General features: G+C 57.9%; 1 protein-coding gene across 1 annotated transcript in view; it reads right to left on the reverse strand.

The window, feature by feature from the left end:
- Positions 1–8,113, reverse strand: part of LOC144762925 (TATA box-binding protein-associated factor RNA polymerase I subunit A-like) — a 124,650-nt gene extending 116,537 nt beyond the window's left edge. Inside the window, exon 1 of the mRNA XM_078648225.1 lies at positions 7,939–8,113. Coding sequence (XP_078504351.1) covers positions 7,939–8,113 — 175 coding nt within the window. The remainder of the gene's footprint in view (positions 1–7,938) is intronic.
- Positions 8,114–9,490: the final 1,377 nt, after the last annotated feature.

Raw genomic sequence — 9,490 nt, forward strand, 5'->3', positions numbered from 1 at the left:
GACGGACTGCTGGCGCTGCCGCAGCCCTGCCTTGTGAACTATTGTCCTGCCTGCTGGCGCTGCCGCGGCCTTCTGCAACCTTCATCCTCGTGGGACCTGCTGGCGCTGCCGCGGCCCGTTGTAACCTTCATCCTCGTGGGACCTGCTGGCGCTGCCGTGGCCCGTTGCCACCTACGATCTCTTCGGGACCTGCTGGCGCTGCCGCGGTCCGATCCGTCCGAACACCGAGCTCGAGGATTGTGAGCTACCGCCGTTTCACCCCAGTACCCGTAGGTACCACGACTGTCCCGCTACCCCCTTTTCCCTCCTAGAGACTAGAATTGAGAGGATCATCGTGTCCTGATCTCCTTGTACCGTACTACCTTACTTCAAGAGCTGCCTATAAAAGGTGTTAATCTGATCTGCGTGTGGTGTCCATCTGTGGGGGGGGGGGGTTACTTGTCTGTACGATCGCTGGAGACGGCCCTCACCGGAGGCCTCTCCCCTTGTGCTCGGCCGACCCTCCAGGTCCCCGTCTAACATTGGTGGCCAGCGGCGCGATCCGAACCAACGCGTACCGTACAGATAGTAACTCACCCTAGGACTAAACCACAATGACGACCAAAGAGAGCGGATCTGCAGAGAAGTTCCAGATGGAAAAGCTGGAGGAATACAGCCACCGAGAGCTAAAACAATTTTGCATGGACTTAGGCATTGCTACCACCGGGCTAAGCACAAAAGAAGACTTCAAAAACGCCCTAGAGGCCTGGACAGAGACGAATACCGCCACACCCCGGGACCTCGAGGCCCCGGAAGTCAACACCACCCTGACGGAAGAACGGAGAACAGGTCCCTCCCGAGAAGAGATCCAGGAGCGGGAAAAAAATAGACTACACGAGTTAGACTTGGCACGGCTCAAATTAGACGGAGAATTGAAGCTGGCGGAACAAAAAATAAACTTAGAACACTTACGGCTCAGAGAAGAGCGAGAGGAAAAACAGAGACAGAGCCCCGGAGCAGCGTCAAGATTGTCGGGCCCTCCTGCTGCCGTTCGCAAACTTGTTTTCTCTCGCACCCGGAGTCACCTCCTGGTGCCTGCACGACGTGGACACTGGGGACAGTCCTCCTGTCCGACACCGGGCGTACCGAGTACCGGATCGGGTGCATACCTGCATCCAAGAAGAAGTCTCCAAGATGCTCGCCCTCGGAGTCATCGAACCTTCGGACAGTCCCTGGGCCAGCCCGGTCGTCCTGGTCCCCAAGGCCGCGGCCCCGGGCACCACACCTGAGCTCCGATTCTGCATCGACTATCGGGGTCTGAACGCGGTCACCCGAACCGACGCTCACCCTATCCCCCGAGCAGATGAACTAGTCGACCGCATGGGGGCAGCCCGCTACCTGAGCATCTTCGACCTGACAGCGGGCTACTGGCAGATCGGCCTCACCCCCAGGGCCCAAGAACGTTCCGCTTTCTCCACCCCGGATGGGCACTACCATTTCAGAGTGATGCCATTCGGCATGAAAAACGCTCCAGCCACTTTTCAAAGACTGGTGAACCAGGTACTGGCGGGCCTCGAAGAATTCAGCGCCGCCTACCTGGACGACATTGCGGTATACAGCCGCCACTGGACAGACCACCTCCACCACCTCCGAGAGGTCCTGCAGGCCCTCCAACAGGCCGGCCTCACAATAAAGGCCAGCAAGTGCCAAATCGGCCAGGGGTCCGTGACCTACCTCGGACACCAAGTGGGGAGCGGTCTGGTGGCCCCCCTCCAACTCAAGGTAGCCGCCATTCAGTCCTGGCAACCCCCCGAAACACAAACCGAGGTCCGAGCCTACCGACTACCGGCGATTCGTGAAGGACTATGGCAGCATGGTGGGGCCCCTCACGGAACTCACATCTAAGAACCACCCAAAAAGAGTCAACTGGACTCCCGACTGTCAAGCAGCCTTCGAGAAACTGAAGGCCGCCATGTGCACCGCTCCTGTGCTCCAGGCCCCCGACTACAGCCGCGAGTTCATCGTTCAGACCGATGCCTCCGACCATGGTATTGGGGCCGTCCTCTCCCAACTGAACGCCGAGGGAGTCGACCAACCAGTGGCCTTCATCAGCAGACGCCTACTGCCCCGAGAACAGCGCTGGAGCACCATTGAGCGAGAGGCCTTCGCAGTAGTATGGGCCCTCAAGAAGCTCCGGCCTTACCTCTTCGGAACCCACTTCCGGGTACAAACAGATCATCGGCCCCTGCAATGGCTAATGCAAATGCGGGGGGAGTATCCCAAACTATTGCGGTGGTCCATCTCCCTGCAGGGGATGGACTTCACTGTAGAGCATCGCCCTGGTCAAGACCACGCCAACGCGGACGGCCTGTCCCGCTTTTTCCGCCTCGACGAGGAAAGTCCCCAAGAGGATGGGTGACTCTCCCCGCCTTCAGCTGGGGGGGACGCATGTTGGACAGGCCCCATGAAGGGCTCGCTCCCTCCCCGCATAACAGGGCCCGGGTACCGGCCCTCCAGGTACTACCCGCAGAAGCAACCCGCAACCCGTCCCCCATGGGACGTCTGCTCCCGGGAATCCCTGTGTCCCTGGCCTGGGCCACTGTCAGCACCCTTGCCCGGGCCCACCGCCATCTTGGACACTGCGCCACGAGGCTGCGTGGCCTCAGCTCGACCCCAACCCCGGGCCTGGCCAGGTCCCGACATCCCGGCACCACCATCCACCCAGGAGGTGAACGGACCACTTGGCGGGTCAATGGGAGTAAGAAGCGTCGATGGCTCTCTCCCGCCAGGTGCCGATCACCCCCAGCCTCCCCGGGCGCTGGCTCCACCCCCCTGCTGGGTGTCTGGACTCCCTCATCCCGGACCTCCCGACCTCCAAGAGCGAGGGTCCGGACATCAAAGAGCGCCAGACCTATAACTGAGGCAGCCCCAGAACAGGAAGGCAGTTGTATCCTGGAGTCGAGAGACACCGAGACGAACTCATCCTTGATGGACTGCTGGCGCTGCCGCAGCCCTGCCTTGTGAACTATTGTCCTGCCTGCTGGCGCTGCCACGGCCTTCTGCAACCTTCATCCTCGTGGGACCTGCTGGCGCTGCCGCGGCCCGTTGCAACCTTCATCCTCGTGGGACCTGCTGGCGCTGCCGCGGCCCGTTGCAACCTTCATCCTCGTGGGACCTGCTGGCGCTGCCGCGGCCCGTTGTAACCTTCATCCTCGTGGGACCTGCTGGCGCTGCCGCGGCCCGTTGCCACCTACGATCTCTTCGGGACCTGCTGGTGCTGCCGCGGTCCGATCCGTCCGAACACCGAGCTCGAGGATTGTGAGCTGTTCTGGATGGTCTGACGTCTGTGTAGGAGTTGTTTCACCCCAGTACCCGTAGGTACCACGACTGTCCCGCTACCCCCTTTTCCCTCCTAGAGACTAGAATTGAGAGGATCATCGTGTCCTGATCTCCTTGTACCGTACTACCTTACTTCAAGAGCTGCCTATAAAAGGTGTTAATCTGATCTGCGTGTGGTGTCCATCTGTGGGGGGGGAAGTTACTTGTCTGTACGATCGCTGGAGACGGCCCTCACCGGAGGCCTCTCCCCTTGTGCTCGGCCGACCCTCCAGGTCCCCGTCTCCGTCTAACACTGATGCTGGGAAGTGGTGGGCACTCTGATGCTGGGCAGTGGTGGGCACTCTGATGCTGGGCAGTGGTGGGCACTCTGATGCTGGGAAGTGGTGGGAAGTGGTGGGCACTCTGATGCTGGGCAGTGGTGGGAAGTGGTGGGCACTCTGATGCTGGGAAGTGGTGGGCACTCTGATGCTGGGAAGTGATGGGCACTCTGATGCTGGGCAGTGGTGGGCACTCTGATGCTGGGCAGTGGTGGGCACTCTGATGCTGGGAAGTGGTGGGAAGTGGTGGGCACTCTGATGCTGGGAAGTGGTGGGCACTCTGATGCTGGGCAGTGGTGGGCACTCTGATGCTGGGAAGTGGTGGGAAGTGGTGGGCACTCTGATGCTGGGAAGTGGTGGGCACTCTGATGCTGGGAAGTGGTGGGCACTCTGATGCTGGGCAGTGGTGGGCACTCTGATGCTGGGAAGTGGTGGGAAGTGGTGTGCACTCTGATGCTGGGAAGTGGTGGGCACTCTGATGCTGGGCAGTGGTGGGCACTCTGATGCTGGGCAGTGGTGGGCACTCTGATGCTGGGAAGTGGTGGGAAGTGGTGGGCACTCAGATGCTGGGAAGTGGTGGGCACTCTGATGCTGGGCAGTGGTTGGCACTCTGATGCTGGGAAGTGGTGGGAAGTGGTGGGCACTCTGATGCTGGGAAGTGGTGGGCACTCTGATGCTGGGCAGTGGTGGGCACTCTGATGCTGGGAAGTGGTGGGAAGTGGTGGGCACTCTGATGCTGGGAAGTGGTGGGCACTCTGATGCTGGGAAGTGGTGGGCACTCTGATGCTGGGCAGTGGTGGGCACTCTGATGCTGGGAAGTGGTGGGAAGTGGTGGGCACTCTGATGCTGGGAAGTGGTGGGCACTCTGATGCTGGGCAGTGGTGGGCACTCTGATGCTGGGCAGTGGTGGGCACTCTGATGCTGGGAAGTGGTGGGAAGTGGTGGGCACTCTGATGCTGGGAAGTGGTGGGCACTCTGATGCTGGGCAGTGGTGGGCACTCTGATGCTGGGAAGTGGTGGGAAGTGGTGGGCACTCTGATGCTGGGAAGTGGTGGGCACTCTGATGCTGGGAAGTGGTGGGCACTCTGATGCTGGGCAGTGGTGGGCACTCTGATGCTGGGCAGTGGTGGGCACTCTGATGCTGGGAAGTGGTGGGAAGTGGTGGGCACTCTGATGCTGGGCAGTGGTGGGAAGTGGTGGGCACTCTGATGCTGGGAAGTGGTGGGCACTCTGATGCTGGGCAGTGGTGGCCACTCTGATGCTGGGAAGTGGTGGGAAGTGGTGGGCACTCTGATGCTGGGAAGTGGTGGGCACTCTGATGCTGGGAAGTGGTGGGCACTCTGATGCTGGGCAGTGGTGGGCACTCTGATGCTGGGCAGTGGTGGGCACTCTGATGCTGGGAAGTGGTGGGAAGTGGTGGGCACTCTGATGCTGGGCAGTGGTGGGAAGTGGTGGGCACTCTGATGCTGGGAAGTGGCGGGCACTCTGATGCTGGGAAGTGGTGGGAAGTGGTGGGCACTCTGATGCTGGGAAGTGGTGGGCACTCTGATGCTGGGCAGTGGTGGGCACTCTGATGCTGGGCAGTGGTGGGCACTCTGATGCTGGGAAGTGGTGGGAAGTGGTGGGCACTCTGATGCTGGGAAGTGGTGGGCACTCTGATGCTGGGCAGTGGTGGGCACTCTGATGCTGGGAAGTGGTGGGAAGTGGTGGGCACTCTGATGCTGGGAAGTGGTGGGCACTCTGATGCTGGGAAGTGGTGGGCACTCTGATGCTGGGCAGTGGTGGGCACTCTGATGCTGGGCAGTGGTGGGCACTCTGATGCTGGGAAGTGGTGGGAAGTGGTGGGCACTCTGATGCTGGGCAGTGGTGGGAAGTGGTGGGCACTCTGATGCTGGGAAGTGGTGGGCACTCTGATGCTGGGAAGTGGTGGGAAGTGGTGGGCACTCTGATGCTGGGAAGTGGTGGGCACTCTGATGCTGGGAAGTGGTGGGCACTCTGATGCTGGGCAGTGGTGGGCACTCTGATGCTGGGAAGTGGTGGGAAGTGGTGGGCACTCTGATGCTGGGAAGTGGTGGGCACTCTGATGCTGGGCAGTGGTGGGCACTCTGATGCTGGGCAGTGGTGGGCACTCTGATGCTGGGAAGTGGTGGGAAGTGGTGGGCACTCTGATGCTGGGAAGTGGTGGGCACTCTGATGCTGGGAAGTGGTGGGCACTCTGATGCTGGGCAGTGGTGGGCACTCTGATGCTGGGAAGTGGTGGGAAGTGGTGGGCACTCTGATGCTGGGAAGTGGTGGGCACTCTGATGCTGGGAAGTGGTGGGCACTCTGATGCTGGGCAGTGGTGGGCACTCTGATGCTGGGCAGTGGTGGGCACTCTGATGCTGGGAAGTGGTGGGAAGTGGTGGGCACTCTGATGCTGGGCAGTGGTGGGAAGTGGTGGGCACTCTGATGCTGGGAAGTGGTGGGCACTCTGATGCTGGGCAGTGGTGGCCACTCTGATGCTGGGAAGTGGTGGGAAGTGGTGGGCACTCTGATGCTGGGAAGTGGTGGGCACTCTGATGCTGGGAAGTGGTGGGCACTCTGATGCTGGGCAGTGGTGGGCACTCTGATGCTGGGCAGTGGTGGGCACTCTGATGCTGGGAAGTGGTGGGAAGTGGTGGGCACTCTGATGCTGGGCAGTGGTGGGAAGTGGTGGGCACTCTGATGCTGGGAAGTGGCGGGCACTCTGATGCTGGGAAGTGGTGGGCACTCTGATGCTGGGCAGTGGTGGGCACTCTGATGCTGGGCAGTGGTGGGCACTCTGATGCTGGGAAGTGGTGGGAAGTGGTGGGCACTCTGATGCTGGGCAGTGGTGGGCACTCTGATGCTGGGCAGTGGTGGGCACTCTGATGCTGGGCAGTGGTGGGCACTCTGATGCTGGGCAGTGGTGGGCACTCTGATGCTGGGAAGTGGTGGGAAGTGGTGGGCACTCTGATGCTGGGCAGTGGTGGGCACTCTGATGCTGGGCAGTGGTGGGCACTCTGATGCTGGGAAGTGGTGGGAAGTGGTGGGCACTCTGATGCTGGGCAGTGGCTGGCACTCTGATGCTGGGCAGTGGGGGGAAGTGGTGGATGTGTTTACTTTACACCAGTTAGACAAACGTTGATATGGCAGTCTTTTACGAGTCGTACGGAGTGACGCTTTAATTTGTGATCGTACTTGCTGAATCGTACGGGGACGCCTACAGGTGCGATTCGTACGGGGAAAAACGCTCCGAACAGCAATTCGGAGCGCTTTTTACCGGATCGGAATCGACACCATGGTGGCAGTGGCGCGTGCGCGTGCACCACTCGCTGGCGGTTTTTCAGTGCTGCTTGTTTTTTTTTAAATCCATTTCACGGAGCTCTCCCTGTCAGCAAGATGGCTCAGTGAGTTACGTGCATGCTGCTGATAATCACATATACCCTCGAGGGCTCACTTTTTTATCTGCATGTTCATGATGTGCTGTCGCAGAAAAATAATAGCCCATTGTAATGTGTAGGATGATTGTGTATTGGAGTGTTGCAAAGCGAACCATTATGCCATATTAAAAAAAAATATTTCTGGAGCCTCGCCTCTGGTGTGTTTGGCTGCACTTAGTGACTCCCAGCATTTCCAGCACGGGAAACAAGCTGCGCTCATTTAAAAGAAGCGGGAGTCATATTGCGCGCGCCAGCTGGATGACAAGGAGCTGCCCTAAATGCACTGTGTCTTGGAGAACAAGATAGCGCCTCGTCCGGACTCGGAAACCGTTACACGCTTCCAAAGAGAAAACAACTCTGCCTCCGAACGCCTGTGAGTGACGAAAACAACTACCTCCGCAAGATGCTCTCCGTGGTCACTTCCGAATGCCCTTTCCTCAGCGAGAATAAAAAATGCGCGCGCACATTCTCTGTGAATAGGAATATCATCTGCGTGATTGGACTCTTGTGAGGAACCACAGACCACCCCCTATGTTTTTTTTAAAGAATTCAAGTTAATGCTTAGTCGAGCAGAAGCGCTCGAAAGGCAGGCAGTGTTATTAGGGACTGGTTGTTCAGTGTCAGAAAACACAAGCAAACTGCAAAATGCTACAAAATGTGAAGTTACCAGCATTTCTACATTACATGTCCTACCACGTAGATAGCTTCGTAGCGCTTTATGCAGGAAGGGTTGTTCACCTAGGTCTAACTCAAAGCGGTGGGTTCTAACAATCCAGATCATAGCGCCGTAAAGTCACCCAGGCACCTCGCAGCGCTTTATACAGCTCCCAATAAATACATGAACACCAAAAACAAATACTTACATGGGTACAACTTAATGAACTCGTCCTCTTCGGCGTGTGTACTATTCCCATAGTTGTCATGGTGAGGGGTGTCATAGGTGACAAAAATAGCAGACAAAATTATAAGGATGACCTGGAAGGTGATGGCCAGGAAAGAGAACTTAAACCTCATGTTAGTGGCAAAGGGCGGCGCCATGCTGCACGCATGAATGCACAACAAGTGTGCTACATGAAGTAATACAGACATGAATTCTGTTTGTGCGCATGAGAGTGACAGTGAGTGCAGAGTGAGTGCGAGAGCGACAGTGAGTGCAGAGTGAGTGCGAGAGTGACAGTGAGTGCAGAGTGAGTGCAGAGTGACAGTGAGTGCAGAGTGAGTGCAGAGTGACAGTGAGTGCAGAGTGAGTGCAGAGTGACAGTGAGTGCAGAGTGAGTGCGAGAGTGAGTGCAAGAGTGACAGTGAGTGCAGAGTGAGTGCGAGAGTGACTGTGAGTGCAGAGTGAGTGCACAGTGAGTGCGAGAGTGACAGTGAGTGCAGAGTGAGTGCAAGAGTGACAGTGAGTGCAGAGTGAGTGCGAGAGTGACAGTGAGTGCAGAGTGAGTGCGAGAGTGACTGTGAGTGCAGAGTAAGTGCAGAGTGAGTGTGAGAGTGACCGAGTGCAGAGGGAGTGCCAGAGTGACAGTGAGTGCAGAATGAGTGCAGAGTGACAGTGAGTGCAGAGTGGGTGCGAGAGTGACAGTGAGTGCAGAGTGAGTGTGAGAGTGACTGTGAGTGCGAGAGTGAGTGCAGAGTGAGTGCGAGAGTGACTGAGTGCAGAGTGAGTGCGAGAGTGACTGAGTGCAGAGTGAGTGCAGAGTGAGTGCGAGAGTGACAGTGAGTGCAGAGTGAGTGCAAGAGTGACAGTGAGTGCAGAGTAAGTGCGAGAGTGACTGTGAGTGCAGAGTGAGTGTGAGAGTGACTGAGTGCAGAGTGAGTGCCAGAGTGACAGTGAGTGCAGAGTGAGTGCCAGAGTGACAGTGAGTGCAGAGTGACAGTGAGTGCAGAGTGAGTGCAGCGTGACAGTGAGTGCAGATTGAGTGCGAGAGTGACTGTGAGTGCAGAGTGAGTGCCAGAGTGACTGTGAGTGCAGAGTGAGTGCAGAGTGACTGTGAGTGCAGAGTGAGTGCAGAGTGACTGTGAGTGCAGAGTGAGTGCCAGAGTGACTGTGAGTGCAGAGTGAGTGCGAGAGTGACTGTGAGTGCAGTGAGTGCGAGAGTGACAGTGAGTGCAGAGTGAGTGCAAGAGTGACAGTGAGTGCAGAGTGAGTGTGAGAGTGACAGTGAGAGTGCAGAGTGACAGTGAGTGCAGAGTGACAGTGAGTGCAGAGTGAGTGCAGAGTGACAGTGAGTGCAGAGTGAGTGCAGTGACAGTGAGTAAAGAGTGAGTGCAGTGACAGTGAGAGCAGAGTGAGTGCGAGAGTGACTGTGAGTGCAGAGTGAGTGCGAGAGTGACAAGGAGTGCAGAGTGAGTGCAGAGTGACAGTGAGTGCAGAGTGAGTGCAGAGTGACAGTGAGTGCAGAGTGAGTGCGAGAG

Source organism: Lissotriton helveticus, chromosome 6 (genome assembly GCF_964261635.1).
Source record: "Lissotriton helveticus chromosome 6, aLisHel1.1, whole genome shotgun sequence".
Lineage (NCBI taxonomy): Eukaryota > Metazoa > Chordata > Amphibia > Caudata > Salamandridae > Lissotriton > Lissotriton helveticus.